The sequence below is a fragment of the Ziziphus jujuba genome, chromosome 8 (assembly GCF_031755915.1).
Source record: "Ziziphus jujuba cultivar Dongzao chromosome 8, ASM3175591v1".
In the NCBI taxonomy this organism is placed as follows: domain Eukaryota; kingdom Viridiplantae; phylum Streptophyta; class Magnoliopsida; order Rosales; family Rhamnaceae; genus Ziziphus; species Ziziphus jujuba.
Genome location: NC_083386.1, coordinates 11,888,264 through 11,909,812, shown reverse-complemented (window position 1 = coordinate 11,909,812; position 21,549 = coordinate 11,888,264). Strand labels below are relative to the sequence as shown.

The following is a 21,549-nucleotide window of genomic DNA, read 5'->3' as shown; positions in this document are numbered from 1 at the left end:
CAAGCTTTTTAGAACAGTAGTATTAGATTGTGATATAATATGATATCAGATTTTTAAAACAGTGGTGTGCGATTGTGGTTTAATATGGTATCAGAGTAAGTAGGACTGTAAGGTTTTCGATAATTATGTCCGTGTTGGGTCTTGTTTATGGTTTTTCCAGGTTTTCCGGTTCAGCTATCGAATTATGGCTTGATGATAGTTAATAATAACTCAAACTTTAATATACGTATAGCTTTGCATAGCTGCCTTTGCAAGCTTCTTTTCTTGATGAATAAATTCATTTACTCTGCTTCTAAATTCCATTGTGAAACAACCAAAAAATCACAGACATAGAATGCTACCCTTCTGTCCTAAATTTGAAGAATTTAATTATTTGCTTAAAATTTCAGACATTAAATTAATTTTTTTTTCTTTTTTTTTCTTTTTTTTGTTGGCTACACACCATTTTTGAAGATAACTGCCCATTCATCTTTAGCTGTGCAATGAAGTACTTAAAGGTCACTTTAAAATCGAGTGTAACTCGATATTTCCTGCTAGCCACTTAATTATGGTCAAACTAGAGAATTTGTAACCAAACTCTACATATAATCCAAATTGCCCTCGTATTTGGATGGACATTTTTGTAGGAGAAATAGAATTTATATTAATAGTATTAAACAATATTTTGTTATATTTGGAAAGTCTTTATGATTACTTAGGACTCGTTTGTTAATGATTATGTTTTTGGTTTTCTTCTTTTATTTTAAGAAATTAAAAATATTTTTATATTAATAATATTAAACAATGGCAACAGAATTATTAAACAAATAATTATATTTGGAAAGTCCTTATAATGGTTTAGGACTCCGTTTTTAACCAACATGTTTTCTTCCTTCTATAATGATTATCTTTGCTCAAAAGCAGAGCAGGATTCCAATCCAAAATCAATTGACAATGAACAGTAATGGTGGATTTTCATTAAATTTTCTACATATATAAGTCTTTGTTTGTCTTTCCCAACAAAATAAGAATGTTTAATGTTTCTATTTTATTATTTTATTTTTTAGGCGTGTAACGTTTCTATTTTATTATTTTTTTAAGCTTGTAACGAGGTAAGAAATTTAACTTATCATTTAGAAAGAACTAGCAATAACAGTATTAAGTATATTACCAGAGAAAAAAAAAAATAATAACAGTATTAAGTACCGAGTAATGGCCAAATAAACTCATAGCAAAACCAAACAATAAAAGAATATCTTTTGCGAATATTATGGGAATCTATCCTCAGCCGAAATATTTACACACAAACTCCCTTACACATGTAAAACAATATGCATTTTCCTAATTTCATCACCTTAATTAGTCAAACATCATTTTTGACTGATAGAATATTTAATTTTTCTATTTTTAACATTCCAAAATGGTCATAATATTTTTTTTCCTCATTTAGTGACCATTTTCAATAGAAAAGTTTTGGTAATTCCATGCCTTTTTAGGCCTGGTTTAGTCTCATTGCTGCAGTTGTGCGGAATAAAATAATCAGCTTTTACTATGTTGAAGAAAAAAACCAGTAAAGTATTTGGTAATTTATATTAATAAAAATACTATAGAGTGTAAAAATTATAAATAAATATTTGATAACTTATTAAATTAAATTGTTAAAATTTTACAATTAGTAAAATAGACATGGTGTACATAAATTTTTTTTTCAAAAATATAATAATTTATATGTAATTATGTTATAACATTTTTTATATTAAAAATAAAATAATATATAATAAATGATCAATAATTATATTGAATTCATTATAAAAAATATATATACAAAAATGTTTAATATATACTTACTTGAGAACCGTGAATGAATAAGGATAAAATTGAAATAGAAAACAAAAAGGCACATTAAAATGCCGTGGAAATATGTTTTTGCACCATGGCTAGGGATGTCAATTTGTCCCGTCCATCCCTGAAACCGCGGTGCACCGCCCTTAATGGGGCGGTTTTTCCCCGAAAATTTGGGGATGCGGGGCGAACTCGGGGCAAATGCCTAAAAACCGAGTCGGGGACGGGCCGGGGACGAGGAATAATAATCCCGCCCCGATATATATATATATATATATATTTATTTATTATTTTTTTTATAAAAGTTTATTTATGTAAAATTATTTTCTTTTATTTATTTATTTATTTTTCTAAATATGTATTTTATTATAATTGTAAATTTGTTCCTTGATGTATTTTATTATATTTTTATTGCATTGTAGTCATTTTCTTTATATTTTAATCATAAAATAATTTTTTTATATAAATTTTTTTAAAAAAATATCAATTAAAAAACAAAATAGGAAAAACCGTCCCGTCCCGTCCCCGCCCCGCAAAATCCCCGATCCCGCCCCGCACCTAAAGAAACGGGGAAAATCACGGGGATGAGATGTAAAATTCCCCGCGGGGATGGAGACGGGATTTTAAAAACGGCCCCGTCCCGCCCAGTTGACATCCCTAACCATGGCAACATCATCGCCCTGGAAAAACCATCCCTTAGCTTCTCCAATCCTTGCCTACTATTTCTTTTTATGGTAATACAGTTTTCCACGCAACATGGCTACATCTTGTCATGATGATAAAGCTACACATTTCTCCCATCCACCTTGAATTTATTAAGGGTGGTGTTTGGTATGCAGAATAGGTTCAGATCGGATAGGATATTTGGCATAATTATGGACTGAATGGTGGACAAATTGTCCAATGTTTGATGCAGAATCAGATTGAATTGGACTATTTTATAATTAAAGTTCTTATTTTTATTTTAAATGAAAATTTTAAAAATTATTGTTATGTTACAAAAAAAAAAAAATCTTATTTATATTTACATGCAAAATTTATTTTTTGTTTTTACATCCACAAATTATATTAATATAAAAGTTTAGAAATAAATTAAAATTAAATGATAACATAATATTTCATAAATTACAATTAATTAAAATTAAAAATAATTTAATGATATTTATATGACATTTGTAAATATTTTTTACACCCATAAATTACGTTAATATATTATTTTTAAAACCAATTAAAATAAAATTATAATATAATAAATCATAAATAACAATTAATTACCAATAAAAAACACATTAAATGGAGTTTCTATATAATATGAAGCAAACAAAAATTATTTAAATGCATTTTATTTTCTTTTAGAAAAAAGCGGTTTATTTTTTTCTTTTTAATTCAACTTTCTTTTCTTTCATAGAAAACTTCTACTTTCTTTCTCTCTCTTTTTTTCTTTTTTCTTTTTTAATTTAACTACTTATATTTATACAGTCCATATTCTTGGTTTTTTTTTTTTCCTTGTATTTAATCTTATTAATTTGTATTTTGGTTTCTTAAATTGAACCTATCTATTTTATTTGCTGATCCAACCCTTTTTTTTATATATTTTTTTTAATTATTTTATGTGTAGTGATGATAGTGTTAAAGAGTGTTTGATAGAAAGGAATATGGAAGACTTAATGGAGGGGAAAAGAAACTCAACTACGCAAAGAAAGACTAGAATTAACAACTAATTTATTTAGTTATCATGAATTTAAGATTTCCATAGTAATTTTATAGCTTTTTTTTTTTTTTTTTTCCCTTTTGGAAACAAATTGGGGCTTATTCTTTTGGGTGACAAGCCTCGAGGCAACCTCCACCTGTTCTTCAGTGAAACCTTTCTGTACTTTTATTCAAACTTTCTAATTTTTATATTTTCTAGTTGCTGTTGACAGACTTCATTAGAGCAGTCATGTGAATGCGTTCGGAAAGAACTTGATGGACATTGGTTTAATCACATGCCCGAGGCTTTCAGAAATGAATGGGCGAGTTGTAAAACAGGTGACGTTTTGTTTAGTTTTATTATATCTCATTTCAGAAATGAATGGCATTTCTGACCAAAGTTTGTATCTGCCCAATAAAAGTTGAGCACTACCATTTATCATGAGGGGATTCAATATGGTTTACTTTATGTGTAGCCAAATAATCATTGATTACAATAAAGCATTGGAAAGGAGGTAGTTATTTTCATTGGAGATGTGATTTAAACTGATTTCGGTTAATTCATTCTAATGGTGCCTGCAGCTCTTGAAGAATCATCCCAGTTTAAAGATCCTTTTCTTTCACTAGAGCTAGCCGTTGGCCAACAAACCAGTGATGGTATTAGTAGTTTTTATCAAAGAGTGCAAAGGGAAACTTGACTGATGGGTCTAGGCAAGAACTCTAGAGAATTCAGAAAGTATTAGAAAAAGAGGTCAACCAGAAGTTAAACATAAACTTAAAAAAATAAATGAGGGTTGAGTATTTCATTAAAAATAGAACTCAACCTCCACAATGCCATGGATTAAGTAATTCAATCCATGGGACTTGACTAACTTGTGGAATTCATTACATTATGTAAAAAAGAAGAACTTCACAGAGACATAGTCTCCACAAAATAAATTGGTTGTATAATAATACATTGAAATCTGATATGCAATAACAAAATATATTAACTTCTCAAGGTTGGAAGTGCTTACACTCCAAGGAGAAACGGCCACACTTCAGCTCTAATACTTGGATCAACACCCTGCACCCAGGAAGAAAGGAATAAGATCTCCAGTATCACAAACACTGCAACTTAAAGCAAGTGTAATCAGAATGGGGGAGAAAGAAACTAATTTGAGAAGAATATAACATATGTATTAAGTTATTCTGATCTCAGTGGCTAGGAAAGGAATTCTTCTAGCAATCGGTTAATTCATTCTGATGGTGCCTGCAGCTCTTGAAGAATCATCCCAGTTTAAAGATCCCTTTCTTTCACTAGAGCTAGCTGTTGGCCAACAAACCAATGATGGTATTGTATAATTTTATGTATATTAGTAGTTTTTATTTTTCTTCAATAAATGCAGACGCTTCCCGTTATGACCCTCAGAAAATATTTTTCTTTGTAAGTAAATAGATGTGCTTACATATTGCAGGTGATACAATTACACATCATGCTTGGCATAGGATGGTCGAGGCAGTGAAGGTTTTTAATCTTCATTCTTAGTCAAATACCATATGGACGGGTATTGTACTAAGTCCATGCCAAATCATTGCTTTTATACACTTTTTAGGCTACCTAAGTTCTTATATGTGCGATAAATGAAAATGAGAACATATGTATTAAGTTATTCTGATCTGAGGCTTGCCAAAAACATTACTTATTGCTATTTGTACCACTTCAGCATCCCAACTCAAAGCCCTCTTTCACAAATCAATGGGATTCAGATCTTAGCAAACACATGACGATAGCAGCCCTCTTTCACAAACAGAATTAATCTACCCAACGCATGATAAGCAACACATCAACGATAGGCAAAAACAGAACACTTACCTTCCACACCCGATGCTTTAGATCTAGTTTAAGCCTCTAAAATCAAGCTTTCTTCCTCCTGAATATCAAATCAAGCCCTAACATAAATAGATGGAAGCTTATTTTGCAGATTAACAAATGACATTTCCCAAAAAAATTTCATAATTTTTCAGCTAAAAAAATGATGTAAAAAAACAAAGAAGAAGAAGATGATGATGATGATGATGGAAGATCGACGAAGCAGAAGAAGAAGAACTCACCAGCCAGAGATGCTTCGAAGGGGATCGTCAGCTTGGAAATGCTTCGATCAGCTTGGAGATTCGAGATCGGAGATGCTTCGAAGGGGATGGCGAGTGATGCTTCGAAGAGAGCTCGCTCGGACAACAAAAGTGACCCAGTCTCTAGATGGGTTAGATCTATCCCCTTTGTTTGGGATAAAATGACCAATGGGACAAATCTGACCCCACTCCCATTTCTGCTTTCCAAACATCGGACTGGGATTGTGTCCTATCCTGACCTACCCAATCCTGAGTAACAAACATGGCCTAAAGGTTTGGGTTTGACAATACACAACAATGTTACTCTGGGCAACATTTCCTATCAAGAAATGGACAACAAATATTTATTATTGGTTGATTTATGTGATTACATGTAATTAAACTGTGATGGAAGGTCATTTCCCACTAAAAGAAGGAGAAGAACAATACGTTGGTACTGGATCAGCTGATATCAGTTCAAATTATTTTTTGTGACATTTGTTACAAATTTATCAAATCACCCTCCCTAGTAAACTTTTAATTTTCATAAAAGTCAGTTGCTTTTGGTTTTTGTGCCTCCGCATCACCATCACTTTCTTCTCCCATGTTTTTTTTTTTTTTTTTTTGGCTTAAGCCCATGTTTTCTTAGGTTTATGGATAGAACTATGTCCATTTTTATGAACAATACTTTAAAGATAAAATTTATCTTTTCCTTAAAAAAAAAATATTCCCTTAACTTAGATAATTTTAAAATAATTTTCAAAGCCATCTATTCTTAAATTCGGTAATTAAATAATTTTTTAAGAACTGTGAAAACAAAATAAGATTTGATTTTTGTTCTAAAATTGTTGAGACTTCAAAAACATGAACAGGAAACTTCTCAATCTCATAAATCCGTGGGTTATTCTTCTCCTTTAACAATGTCCACAGAACTAGAAGGTAGAAAAATATTATGTGGTCTTAACCTTGGTGTTGGGCATGCTTTTTCTACTTGAAAATCTTCCGTGATGGATTTTACATGAGAAAAACCAAAAAAAAAAAAAAAATGAAAAAAAAATTTTTTTGAGCTCTGTTAGTCTTCCTTATTCAATTTTGGGAAAAAAGGCTTAAAAAAATTATAAACAGTCTTTTATTTTATTTTGTTAATTATATATATATATATATATATTTTTTTTGTTGTTTACCTTCAAGTTTTTGTTGTTGTGAAATTTATAATGGAGATCACAGAGAAAGCAAAGTTGAAGCCCAAATGAAAGGGAGAAGAAAAGGTGTGCATGCAGTTTATGTTTCCCCAGAAAATAAAATAAAAATCAATTAAGATGTTAGTTGATGTGGTAAATTGTTACACATGTATTGAATAACTTGGAGTGGTCCAGCTAACCTGATACAATCGTGTCATATAAGTTTTTCTCCCTCAAAAGATGAGACATCATCTATATTGGCAAAATCGTAACAAGATGTATATATATATATATATATTTTTTTTTTATATGGGGCGATCACTTGATACTGAAATATTGCTTATTACATGTAATTCAAGTTAAAAATATATATAGTTAGTGTCAAGAGATTTTTTACGCCTAGCATAATCTGGCAACTACGCTCATTAGAATGTTATTATGTATATGAGTTTAGTTCATATCAGGTTGCTTTGATGAGATTCAAAAATTAATAAGAAAATTCTTGAAGTAAGTTTGATTGAATATAAGATTCACAAATTTGCATTTACTTGATTATTAGGTTTTCCACTGGGTAGCTAATCAAGGCAAAAACCTTGTCCTACTCGATAATTTTTTTTTTTTTATAAAGGTGGAAAAAAAAAGAAAAAAGAAACAAGCACAAGGCATTTTATCATTGATCCAAAACTTTATATTTTTTGTTCCAAATTTCCTTCTTGTAAACATTCGAATTTGTCTAAAAACATATAGGCTGGTGGTGGTGGCAGCAGTTGCGCAGCAATATGGCACCGGCACGGGGCAGGAAATGGTGCTTATCTAAAATTTAAACAAGAGGGTACACATCTTTTACCAAAAAAGTGGCTACCAATCAAAAACTCCAAGCAAACATAGACTACGTATTCAGTTCTGGCTTGGATTGCAAGCCCATTTGGCCAGGTGAGGCCTTCTTCCAGCCGAATGATATCCAGTCCAACGCTTCTCATTCACTGTTTTCAGGCCTACCGATTTCAACTCTGATCTCTCTCGTATGGCTGTTGCAACCTCCGTTCAAGTATGACAAATTTTTATCAAAAAAAAAAAAAAAAAAAATGATTCAGCTCCTTCATCACTCGATTGCTCACCTGAGAATTGCGAATGGAAGAATCGGCATAATGAACTGGTATTTTGTAGGAAGAGATAAGAAATGAGACAGAGAAAAAATATATTGAATTCATTATAAAAATATATATACAAAAATGTTTAATATACCATATAAGTAATATAAATTATTTGAAAAAAGAAAACTAAAATTTTATTCATAACAAAAGTTTTCAAATAGAGATACAAAGTTATGACCTCATTAAACTAGCAGCAATTATATTTCTTAATATTTCCATTTCTTGGGTTCCCGGATCATTATGATATTCTTTAGAAGTGGTTATTTCATTGTTTAGTTCATTATCAACAACGTCATTATGGATGGTTTCCTTAAAATGATGATCAGACTAAGCATGCCTTTTTATGCAATTATACAATGCCAATGTTGCAATTACTATTTTGACCTGTTTTGTAAATGAATAACTAGGCATATTCTTTAAAAATTCCCCTTTTCTTTTTTTCTTTTTTTTTTTCCCCCCCATACTCCAAACGTGGAATCAAGGTTCAAAATATTGATGTCGACGGAAATATCGAGAGTTCAAAATACGAAAATTTACATGGAAATATCGGAAAATATGGAATATCGATAAAAAATTATAAAAAATGATGGAAATTTGTTTTAAAAGATGGAAATTTTTATTGAAACTTTAGAATTAGCTTATTTAATCCATCAATTATCAAATTGATTATAAAACTTACTAAAATATTGAATGGATGTTATGTTCTTCTTAGTGAATTGATTTATAATGAGCAATTAAATATTAATAACCATAGATGAATTATTATTAATAAAAATATATCAAAAAATACATATATAATAAAATTATTTATTAACTAAAATTTATAAAACGATTATTACAATTACATTGTAGTTTATAAATGTCATCTTAAAACCACATAGAACTTCTGGGTGGTTGAAAATCATCGATTTCTTCCTCATTTTGATTTTGAGATGTGAAATGTGAGAAGTAGTTATGAAAATATGTATTTCCATGATAGTTTTGCATATAATTATTAATATGCCAACCATATGGATTTTGCATTATTGGTTGACTATGTGCATAACTACTACTCTCTGATGGTTGAGTTTGAGATGGTACCCATGAGTTGCTACTTGATGATATTCCATAATTATTCATTGAATAAGGATTATGAAAATGACTTCTAACCTTTATAGATCCAAAATTGAATCTTATTCTTGTTATGACATCTCCATCATAGATTTCTCTTTACGTGTATAGTCTTTTCCAACAGCACCGAATCCTTGACCTGCATCTCTACTCCCATGATTTTCATCCTGTGTTGCATGTGTGTAATATTGTTCACCAGTAAATGGGCTTAATCCAACTTCTTGACTTGGTGATTTCCTTTGGCCCCTACCTCTTCTACCTTCTAATTCAGATAATTTATTGAAGTTATCTTCATCACCACTGGAGCCAGAGTGACTACTAAGAGTCTCAAATTGTGAATGTGTACCACCTGATGGAGCTGAAGCACTAGTAGTTCTAGTTGGCTCTCTCATAAGCCTTTGAAATGAATCACCACTACTAGAATTTACTTCTTGAGTAATAACTTTTTGAAAGCTTGTTGAGCAATCTTTGGATCAGGATTCCCCTCATAATCATCTAAATAAACATCTCTAATCCATTGGTATATTTGGTTGCCCTCTTCATTATCATCTTCCATTATAGTTTCAAATATTATTGTTGGATCCAAGTCTTGATGATTTTCTTCTTCAGCTTCCATATCCATCAACTTGAGTTTCATATTATAATAACAATAGACTAGTTTTTCAATTCTACTATATGCTAGTCTATTTCTTTGTTTTGTATGTATTAGTGCAAAAGTGCTCCAATTTCTTTCACAGGCAGAGGATGATGTTGTTTGTGACAAAACTTTCAATGCCAATTTTCTTACTATAGGTGCACTATCACCATACATGACCCACCATTCAACTGTTACAAAATAATTATTATATGATTACATATTTGTACTATTACATCAATTGATATTCACATACTACAATATTTAAACTTACCAGGAGACATCTCTTTTCTAGAAGCAATTGCTGTTGGTCTTGCAAATCCTTTCCTTGCATTCTTGAAGTATGTAAGCTGTAAAATAAAACAAAATAAAGTTATAAACCCTTAAAATATATTATGTTAATAAATTATCATCACTATACCTCTTTTCCAAACTGGCTAATTGCGGCTGATTTAGGATCCAATGTAGCATAGACATTGTGTACAGCCTTTATAAGATTAGAATCTTCTCCAACTCCAGGTCTATATTGATATTGATGATTTAAATAATAAGCTATATAAAAGAAAAAAAATATATATATATTTTAGTTTAATTAGAGATAAATAATGAAATATATAAAGTATTTTACATTAACAAAAAAATGAAAGTCTAACATATTTTATATAAATTGACTATGAGCTCATACCTGCTGCATGTAATGGATGCTTTAAGGTTTTATCTCACCTATTATTGATAATCTTTAATATCCACTTTGCACCATGCATTTTGTCAAGTTCCTCTTTAACAATTCACATCAACTCATACACTGCTCCCATTGTTGGATAAACCTCGATGTCAACAATACGTAAAAACTTATATAAATGCTCAAATAATTAACACACCTTATGTGCTTGATCTCAAAAAGTATGATTAAGTACTATATTTTCCACTGTTTGGCCTTCTTTTGAAGCACTATAATTATGATTAGTCCAATCAATAGATGTGAATAGTTGCTTAAGTCCTGCTTTCTTTTTAACCAAACTATCAAGCGCAAGATAGTTTATGGCAAATCGTGTAAGTCCCGGAAGAATGATGTCACCTTTGCAAGTTTCATGCATCTTTGCTAGCAACCAATTATGATTGTAGATGTAAGTTGTGATTGCTCTAGCCTGCTTGATCACAATAGCCACATTCTCATTCTTCCCAATATCTTCAAACATGAGATCAATGCAATGTGCTACACATGGAGTCCAGTACAAATTGTAATCTCCCATCAATTTTTTCCCAGCTTTAACAAATGCAGAGCCATTATCTGTTACAATTTGTACCATATTTTTCTTCCCAACTTCCAGAATTATTTTCTTCAATTGCTCATATATGTATTTATGATCCTTTATTTGATTTAAATCATCAATAGATTTTAGAAAAATTGTGCTTCCTTTTGAGTAAACCATGAAATTAATAATAGACATCTTAGTGGGACCCGTCCATCCATCACACATGATTGTACAACCATAGGTTTCCCACTTTACTTTCATTTTGTTTACATGGTCTTTTATCTCCTCATACTCCATATCCAAATATTTTGTGCTGATCTCATAAGGAGTTGGAGGTTCTATATCTGGCCCTGCTTGTTAGCATCCTGCTACCAAATTCTTGAAATAATGGGATGATGTTTTATTTGCTGGTAAATTTTCATAAATAAAAAATTTACTTATTATTCTTCCTATACCTTCTTTTATTTTTCTTCCAGAAATTTTTTTTTTATATTTTTTTGCTTTGCTTGAGAGGACTTGTATAGGCTTGGTGCAACAAATCTTGATTGTGGATATTTAAGACTTTGTGTTCGTTGTACTGCAGGTTTAGCACGACTGCTAGATTCGCCTCCTTCAGCTTGATATCGAACTTTGTGGAGATGACTTCTTTCCCACTTTAATTGTTTAGAAGCACGAATTGCCTCTCGATAATCATTTTTCTCATATGGATCCATCCCAAGTGGATATGCTATGTCATCATCATCCTCATCATCCACATTATATGTTTCAGCATGCAGTTGTCCTCGTAAATCTGCACGAATCTCTTCCATTATATTTGCTTTTTTGATCTTACGTTGTTGTTTTCCTTTTAACAAATCTATTATGAATTTTTTAACTTCAGGAGATACTTGACCACAAGGTTGTACATTGTGTGAAGGATCAATACCACTAAGGTGGTATTTTAATCGTGTTACTCCACCACTCTTCATCACGCGATTACAATATTTGCATATTGTTCCACTTTTATTACCTTCAATTGGAAAACCATGCTCCCATGCAGGATCACGTTTGCTTCCTCCACTAGCCATTATCCTATAATAATAATAATAAGAGTAACAGTACTAATAACAATAACAATTTTAATATTTGTCTATGAATATATATATATATATATATTTGAATTTTTGATCGGAATTGGATAGAGATATTTGATTAAAATATTTTCTTATACCTATGAAAAATAATTTAGTATAACAAAAAAATCAAGATCTTTGAAATTAAATAATTCGTTTTTAATAAATGTACCTTGTACGAAAATGATTCCTTACAGATCTCCAATGCCTTGAGTATAGATGTTTACAATTAGAAAAGGAACAAAACACTACATAAAGAAATAACCAATATTTTCAAAGCAAAAAATGAAATAACCAATATATTTAGGCAAATTTAATATACTTTAACAATATATATTCTAGCCGACATATATATATGTATAAGATTTATTTTCTAATCAACTTTTTATTTATTGTTTATAAGTTTTAACATATTATATTATGAAGTTTTGCTTACGTAGAAGACAACATGAAAAAATTAAATGACAAAGTGGGTTTTTTTTAAGTTATGCTTTTTATCCAATAAGAAAAAAACAATTATATTTTCAATCACACATCATACATTAAGTTTAAGGTATATATTAAATTTGGGTTTGTAAATCTAATCATTTATAATAACTACATATAAATATATATATATATATATATATATATATCTATACATATATACATGTTACATTTTTACCATATATATATAGAGATAGATACATATGTTAATATATAATTAATTAGCTTACAATTAATAATTCAAATAACAATAATACAAGTGAATTAAAGAATTTAGATCTTAAAGTATAAAAGTAAATATAAACCTCTTTTTTTTTAAGATAAAAAAACTAACCTGTAAAAAGGATATCCAAAGAAGTTGTATGAAAGAATATGAAATTTTGTGAGAACCGAAAATATGTATAAGAAAAAATGTTAAGAACAAAGCATCAAACTTGCTCTTTAAATAAAATAATAATGTGAATTTTTTTTTCCATGGAATATTTTATAATCAAAAGCACACTCATGACTCATGAAGAATATGTATTGGCTCTGGTAAAATATAAAAGACACATGAAGTTATGCAAAGACAAGAGAGTGGACAACCAAGTGTAATATATAGAGACAACAAAATGCCCAAGCAATGGTCAAACACACATTTATGAAGAATATTTTTAAATTTCAGAACTACATAATGGTGTACTAATATAAAAAACACGTGAAATTATGCAAAGACAAGATAGTGAAGAAGCAAGTGTAATATATAGAGACAAGAAAGTGTCCAAGCAATGGTCAAACACACATTTATGAAGAATATTTTTTTAATTTCAAAACTATATAATAATGTACTAATATAAAAGACACGTGAAATTATGCAAAAATAAAAAAGTGGACAAGCAAGTGTAATATATAGAGACAAGAAAGTGCCCAAGCAATGGTTAAACACACATTTCTGAAGAATATTTTTTAATTTCAAAACTCTATAATAATTAACTAAGATTCTCTAGCATAAAAATATTTTTTCTCTAGCATAAAAATATTTTTTCAAAACTATATAATAATGTACTAAGATTCTCTAACAAAAAAAATATTTTTTTAATTTTAAAACTATATAATACTATTGTAAGATACCCCATGGTATAAGAAATTCATGGAGAGTATTTGGTTGATTGATATAATTGAATGATTTATTGTCTTCTTCTTAAAAGAAAATGAAAAATAAAATTTATGAATTTTTAAAAAAATTATGAATTGTCTTCTTCAATAATATTTATGAATTTTTTTTTTAAAAAAAATTTCATAGATATTTTTGAAATTTTCATGCAAATTTTATGGAAATTTTGGAAATTTCCATGAAAATTATAGATTTTTTAACCAAATCATTAAGAAGTTTATGTAGATATTTTACGGAAATTTCCATAAAAATTTTCGTGAAATTTTAAAAATTTTCAAAGATATTATGAAAATTTTATCCATTTTCATATCGAACTTCAATTTTATATCGATCCCTTTAAAAAAAATATATCAAAAAAATTTCAAAAAAATATCATATAAACCTTGCTTGCTTGGAATAACACTTCTAAACCAAGAATATGCTTTATTGGATACCTCGAAAGTTAAATCAATGTCATAATTATAGACAAGGACAAAAGACGTCGGAGGTCACTGTACTTTTGAATTGTCTCTATAAATGTTTATGTGGCATGTATTAGTCCCGTCGTTGCATCATATATAATAATATATATTAATTCCAACCACAAAGAAAAAAAAAAAATAAATTTTAAGGATAATTTTAATTGCAGTTTCAAAAGTTTATCATAATCTAATTTTAATTCTTTTAACTTTTAAACATTTTAATTGCCGTTTCAAAAGTTTATATGATTTAGATCCATTTTTATTTTAATCTATTCAACTTCAACCCATCGACCTCAACTAGATAGGAATCCCTAAGTCATTGCCCACAAAAAAAAGAAAAAGAAAAGGGGGATAGGAATCCCTAAGTTAGGATGCTTTCGCACAATTTTGTCAAAGGCCATGTGATGCTTGATTTTGCGAACTGTTTTTTTTTTTTTTTTTTTTCCTCTTTTTCTATAAAAAGAAGATAAATATATAAATTTGTTAGATGTATGTATATTTATATATTTTAAATTTTCCAGCCTGAAGAGCAAGCAAGGGACCAACCAGCTCAATGGGACCAGGGCGTGTCGGAGCATTAAAGATGAATCTCTCTATTTAATTTGTTGCAATTGGAAAAATATTATAAACTGAAAATTGAAGAGATTTAGATGGATTATATTATATAACTTTTTTTTTCTTTTTTTTTTTTTTAATTTAAGACGCTAGGTTAGGGAAGAAAACAAGTAAGTTTTATTTATCTATTTATTTTTGTGGAATGGTTGAGTTTATTTAGAAATCTGAGATGGATACATTACTTTTTTAAATGTAAAATTAAAATATGTTCTTAGTTTTATATTAAATCTTTTCTATTTTCTTTTCTTTTTCTTTTTTTTAAATAATGAAACAACGAAAAATCATATTAAATCTTTTCTAATTTTTTCCTCCAGGAGAGTCAAGTGAAAAAAGACGCTACGTATATCAATTAACTCCGTTTCCTGGTTACATATGCAGCAACGCACTAAGTAATCCAACACCACCCACAAGACTCATCAATGGCTACTGTTGACCACAATCGTGGCATCGGAAAGACCTCTGTTATCGTGGTCATTGTACCATTCCCACTTCATAGCCATTCGAACCAGCTCTTGCAACTCTCTGTTCTCATCTCTTCCTACAATATACCAGTTCATTACGCTGGCTCTGCTTTCCACAATTCTCAGGTTAGAGCTCGAGCTTCTAATGCTTTGAATTTCTCAGAAATCCATTTCCATGACTTCCCAATTCCTCCTTTCATCCAAGACCCAACAAAAATTCCCACTGAGAAATTATTCCTTCCATATTTCCATGCCGTCAAACAGCTTCGCGAACCGGTTGTTGATCTTCTTCATGATCTTTCAACAAAAGCAGAGGGAATCATCGTCATCCATGATTCTATGACCTCTTCTGCTGTACGAGATGTTAGTTCTATAAAAAATGCTGAATCCTATATTTTCCGAGCCATAACTGCGTTCAGTATTTTTTGTTTCGTTTCTTTGAATTTGGGGAATAAGTTTCTCCAAATTCCAAAAGAAGCTGAAATTGTTAATAGTGACAACCCAATTGAGATTCCATCAACTGAGGGAGATTTTAGTGTTGAAACTGCGAATTTCATCGCCCACCAAAAGCAATTTATGAAATCTTCAGCCGGAGATCTCTACAATGGTTGCAGATTGATAGACGGTGTTTTCCTTGACCATCTGGTGAAGATACAGAAAAATAATCAAAAGGTTTGGTCGGTTGGGCCTTTACACCAGTATGCAAAAACAGAGAATGGAATTGGAAACTCCATCAACGGCAGAGACAAATGCTTGGAGTGGCTAGACAAACAAGAACCAGACTCTGTCTTGTACATATCTTTCGGAACCACGATTTACATGGCGGATCATGATCGGCAGCTCAAAGAACTTGCAACTGGGTTGGAACTAAGCGAGACTAAATTCATTTGGGTATTTAGATCAGATGCAGATTATGACAAAAAAGAAGAAATACTCCCACAAGGTTTCGAGGAGAGAGTGAAAGGAGTGGGAATGGTGGTGAGAGATTGGGCTCCACAGCTTGAAATTCTGGACCACCCATCGACAGGTGGGTTTTTGAGTCACTGTGGATGGAACTCAACCTTGGAGAGCATTAGCTATGGAGTTCCTGTAGCTGCTTGGCCCATTGCAGTGGACCAACCCATGAATGCTCTGTTCATAACAGAGGTGCTCAAAACTGGTGTGAATATAAAGGAATGGGCACGCAGAGACCAAGTGGTGAGCTCCTCGGAGATTAGCAAAGCGGTGAGGAGGTTAATGGGTTCCGAAGAAGGAGATAAGCTCAGGAAGAGGGCTAAAGAGTTGGGTGCCAAAGTTCGAAGTGCTACTGATGATGGAGGAGTTTCTCGATTGGAATGCGATTCTTTCATTGCCCATATTACTAGATAGAGCATGGATTTATATATATATATATATATATATATGAAACATATTCAAACTTGTAATCAATCAAACGATCTGTGTGTGTCTATGTTTATAGGGAGTAGTATTCGAACCTCTGTTTTCTAGGTGTGAAAGTCTCAAAAGTGCTTTACCGATTCGTCTGTTGGCGCATGGGCAACTTTTGTTTGTGTTGATCTAGCTGCTTTCTTGCAGTTTCTTCTGTTTGTATTTCAATTGAAAAATTGTTTCGGTGCAAATGCTCTGTGAGTATTTTATTTTGGCTAGAGAAATTATAGCTTTTCGCGAACAGTTTTTTTTTTTTTGTATATAAAAAATTTTCATCCAAATTAAATGATATTAAAATTTCTGCTTGCTATCATTCCTTAGTTTTGTACAGATGAATTTGATTTGGATGGGTTTTAATGAATTATTTCATTTTCCTTTGCAACAGTTTCCAATAAGATGTGTTTTTTTCCACAATACATGTATGTATATATTGAATAAAAGGAGAAATTTCATTAAAAAAAAAAAAAATTGATAAACAAGTAACAAATCCTGAAGGCACGAGGAACCACCATAAGTTAGGTACACAAAGACTCAAAACACTGCCCACTCTAGCCAATTCGCGAACCAAATGCCTGGGCTCTCAATTCAACCACACTGCCTTCGCAATCTGGCTGGCAGTGGAAGAAGACAGTGATGTAACTATCAAGGGGCTAGGGTGGGCTTGACCCAATTTTGTTTTGTTTTGTTTGTTTTTTTTTTTTTTTTTTTTTTTAATTATGTGTTTTTATGTAGAAAAAAATGTTATACAATAGAATGAAAATAAATAAATTAGAAAAAAAGAAGAGGAGGGAAAATTTGGATAAAAAGAAGGCTAAGTACCTAAAAACATAGAAAATTTTTGGATTTTTAAGTGGTTTGTTTTTAAATTTTTTTGTTTGATATAAAAATTGTTTTGGCTTTTTTTAAGGGAAAAAAATGGTAGTTCGAAGTTAAAACTATAAAATTTTATCTTTTTTAATTAAAATTAGATTTATATTAAATAGAATATTACCACTATTACACCTTAAACTATAATAATCATTGCTTTATACATCCTAATCTACTTTTTCTACATTTTGTTGAACTTGGCTACACTTGGCACCATTCATTGGTCTTTTTTGTTATTTCTGTCAAAAGCTCTAACCAAAAAAAACACTCTGCACAGCACTTGACAATAAAGCAGGGGGCAGAACAGACTTCTTAGAATTTTTTCACCATTGTCCAATGGTCATCTCCGATAGGCTCTCGAATCTGATTTTGCTTCCCCAAAAACCAAAAAAAAAAAAAAAAAGAAAAAAAAGAAAAAGAAAAAAAAAAAAAGAAATCACAAGTAGAGTAGCGAAGGACTTTCATCTTGATTCTAGATATCTATCAATTTCCATTGCTGTCAAATGATGGATTGTGTCTCATCGTGGAAATCCTTCAAGTCCTCCGTAATTCCAAAAGCTTATTCTAAAGCTGCTAACTCCATCCAAAGCAATTACTCTAAGAAAGAAGATGGTTTTAACTAAAGGAATGGGGTCTGGAATCGGTATTCTCTTATACCTACCGATGAGAAATCGATCAGATTACCATATAAAAAAAATAATATATATATATATACAAATAAAAAAATCCGATTCTGAGAAATTCGATGGCTCACTGGAATAACCCAATAATTTCCACCAAACATCAGCACCCAAATTGTAAATTCCAAAGAAAAAAAAAAAATACTTAGGTACAGGCAGTAATGAAAATATCGGTATCTATGTAAATATCGAAGATATAATTTTATAAAAATATCTATATCGATAGAAATATCGATAAAATTATGAAAACTGTAAATATTTAATTTAGAATATAAATTTTTACATATGAGACCATTAGTTTAATAAAATAATATAAAAACTATAATAATTAGAATACAATAATAATAAAATACTTGTCCAATTAGGCATATATACTAAAATTCTATATATAATAGAAAAACTAATAATATTATTTATTTATTTATTTATTATTTTTAATAGATAAAATCAAATTAAACACTAAAAAATTGGACAAAAATATAAAAAAAAAGGATATGTATTGAAATACTATAATCCTGTAATTTTTAAAAATTTTAAATTTTTGAAAAAAATTCCAAACTACAACTTGACCACCCAGTTAATAAATTGGATATTTAAATATATAAAGAACCTATGAAAATGTCCAATATAATATTATCATATTATTATTTTATATTATTTTTTTAATATATTTTTTTTCTTTTTTTTCTTTCTTTTTCCTTTTTTTTCTCACTTGGGAAAAAATATTTTTTCCTTCTCCTTTCTTCTTCTTCCTCCCTCTCTTTCTCTCTCTTCTCTCTCTCTCTCTCTCCCCGATGGCATCTCTCTCCCACTCGTTCTCTTTCTTTTTCTTTTTTTTTTTCTGCTTCTTCTTCACCTGTTCGACTCCTCTACTACACTCTTCTCTCTCTCTCCCCCAGATCACGAACACACACACCCAGTCCGGCTGAGATCTTCCAAAAATTTCTACTGACAACCATCGACAATCTACCAATTTTTCCACATCATTTCCACTGTATCCACCCAAAAACCGAAACCCTCACCGACATCGGACAATTCTGTTGACTTCTTTCGATTCCGGCGACAAATCGACGGCATCCAGAACAAAAACTTCTTCCCCCCTCCTATCGATGTCGAAGACTGCCGGCAATCGAAAGTATCAGCGATATCTTGACGGTTTCGTCGACTATTGTTTCCCTGGGTATAGGAACCCAATATAAAGGCAAAAAAAAACATACATATTTGATATTAAAAAAAAAAGAAAATACACAACGTGAGAGGAAAGACAGCTTAAGATTTTCTCAGATCCACTCCATCAAAGGTTTCTCTCTCACACTCTCACTTGCTTGCTTTTTTTTTTTTTTTTAATTATACATTTGCCAAGAGAGTGGGAGGAAAGATAATCAAGATTGTCAAGTGCTGTGCATGTGCTTTTTCCCCTTAGAGCTTTTGACCGAAAATAAGGAAAAAGTACCAATGCTGAGAAGTCTAGCTAAGTTTGGAATGCAAGATAATTTAAGGTGTAAAGGTTTTTATAATTTGAAGTGCAACTGTGCAGATATTCCGACTAAAATTGTGATGATGAGTTTAAAAACAAAAATTAAGTAGATGATTGTGATGATGTGTTTGGCTTATTTGAATAAATTAGTCAGAAACTTGATTATTATATTAACTATATTTTATATTTTTTTTAATATTGCAATTTTTTATTGTTCTTTTTGTAGATCAAAATGTTTTTTTATATTTATATATAGTATTTAAATTTAACATATTTACTATCATAAATATTTTTTAAAAGTTTTTTTTTATATTATATATATTTTTTAAAATTAATATAGTATTGTAGCTATATGAATATTACGAGGTATATATCTATTTCGACTAAGTATAATTTTATTTCTCAATTAATAAAATTTTCCCATATCATTGATGTTCCTTTATTTAAAAAAAAAAAAAAAAATTAGCCCCCGCTAGATATGAAATCTTGGCTACGTCTCCGAAAGAAGATATGATTTTCAGTCTCCAAACAACCAGAACCGTGGGAGCAATCAGGATTAATCACCATTATATTATGATTAATCAAGGAAGACATGAGTGGAAGACCACAGTTCACTAAACACCAAAGAAAAAAAATTTAGCTTCACAAGGGCTCTGCCACTCTTAATTAGGTCAAAGCTTTTGTCTATAAACTGGATATGTTGTGGTTCTCTGACCACTTTAGAGAAGAAATATGAGAAGAAAAATAAAAAGAATTCTATTAATCTCTTAGAAATAGAATACAAAAATAAAAACTTCTCTCATGGAGGATTCTCACGTGGAACCTCTCTCTACACTCTCAAATTCTCTCTGGAATTGCTTACTCTTCTCTCAAGCTCTCTCTGGAACTTAAACACTCTCTCTCTCGGAGTTTTCTCTCAATATTCCTCACTTGGGATAATATTGAGCTTGCTCTCTTGGCTTAGTTTGCATACAACGGGATGGAGCCTATTTATAGGCTTACAAGGTCGGTTGCATGGCCTCAATCTTCAACAGCTTCTGCAGAGCCCACAATTGTTGAACAATCCATTTTCGGTGCAACAATGGTGATTGTCAAAAATGGTGGCTGTCGGTGCAGTGGTGTCAAACATGATGGCTGTGCAATCTTCACACTGTCGGTGCAGTGGTGGTGCGGCTGGACTTCACAATTCTCCCCCTCCAGCCGCATTTAAAACTGATGGTCATCTGCCATCTATTCCAGCTATGTCTCTGCATAGCTTCAGCTTCTCTTGAGCAACAACTTTTGTTAGCATATCTGCTGGATTCTCTTTTGTGTGGATCTTCATCAGTTTCAGCAACTGTTGATCTATTACTTCGCGTATCCAATGATAGCGGATGTCAATGTGCTTTGTACGGAAATGATACATTGAGTTTTTGCTCAAATCCATGGCACTTTGGTTATCACAATGTATCTTGTAGTCTTCTTGCTTGATGCCCAATTCTGTGAGAAAACGCTTTAACCACAACATTTCCTTACCCGCTTCCGCTGCGGCAATGTACTCTGCTTCAGTAGTGGATAAAGCAACACACTTCTGCAATCTTGACTGCCATGACACAGCTGCCCCTGCAAAAGTGTAGAGATAACCTGATGTAGACTTTCTATTATCAGGGTCTCCTGTCATATCTGCATCTGTATAGCCTTCTAAGATTGGATCACCTCCCCCGTAGCACAAGCACAGCTTCGATGTACCTTTAAGATACCTGAGAATCCATTTGACTGCTTCCCAGTGTTTCTTTCCAGGATTTGAAAGAAATCTGCTCACAACACCTACTGCATGAGCAATGTCTGGTCTGGTACACACCATTGCATACATCAGACTTCCTACCGCTGAAGA

General features: G+C 31.0%; 1 protein-coding gene and 1 long non-coding RNA gene across 3 annotated transcripts; one reads left to right on the top strand and one right to left on the bottom strand.

Annotated features, from left to right (window-relative positions):
* Nucleotides 1-4,285: 4,285 nt before the first annotated feature.
* On the bottom strand, nt 4,286-5,853 carry LOC107413449 (uncharacterized). 2 transcript variants are annotated; one of them, XR_009640414.1, is made up of 3 exons: nt 5,605-5,853; nt 5,366-5,442; nt 4,286-4,576 (listed from the first exon to the last, which is right to left on the bottom strand). It is a non-coding gene; the product is annotated as an uncharacterized LOC107413449 (long non-coding RNA). The 2 variants fall into 2 exon arrangements; XR_009640413.1 differs by having other exon boundaries at nt 5,366-5,423; nt 5,605-5,832.
* A 9,329-nt stretch (nt 5,854-15,182) lies between these two features.
* Nucleotides 15,183-16,592, top strand: LOC107413439 (zeatin O-glucosyltransferase). The gene has a single exon (XM_048470540.2). It carries the CDS (start codon nt 15,183-15,185, stop codon nt 16,590-16,592), a length of 1,410 nt encoding a protein of 469 aa, XP_048326497.2.
* Nucleotides 16,593-21,549: the final 4,957 nt, after the last annotated feature.

Coding starts and splice junctions, on each gene's coding strand:
- LOC107413439 (XM_048470540.2), top strand. CDS start 15,183: ATGGCTACTGTTGACCACAATCGTGGCATCGGAAAGACCTCTGTTATC.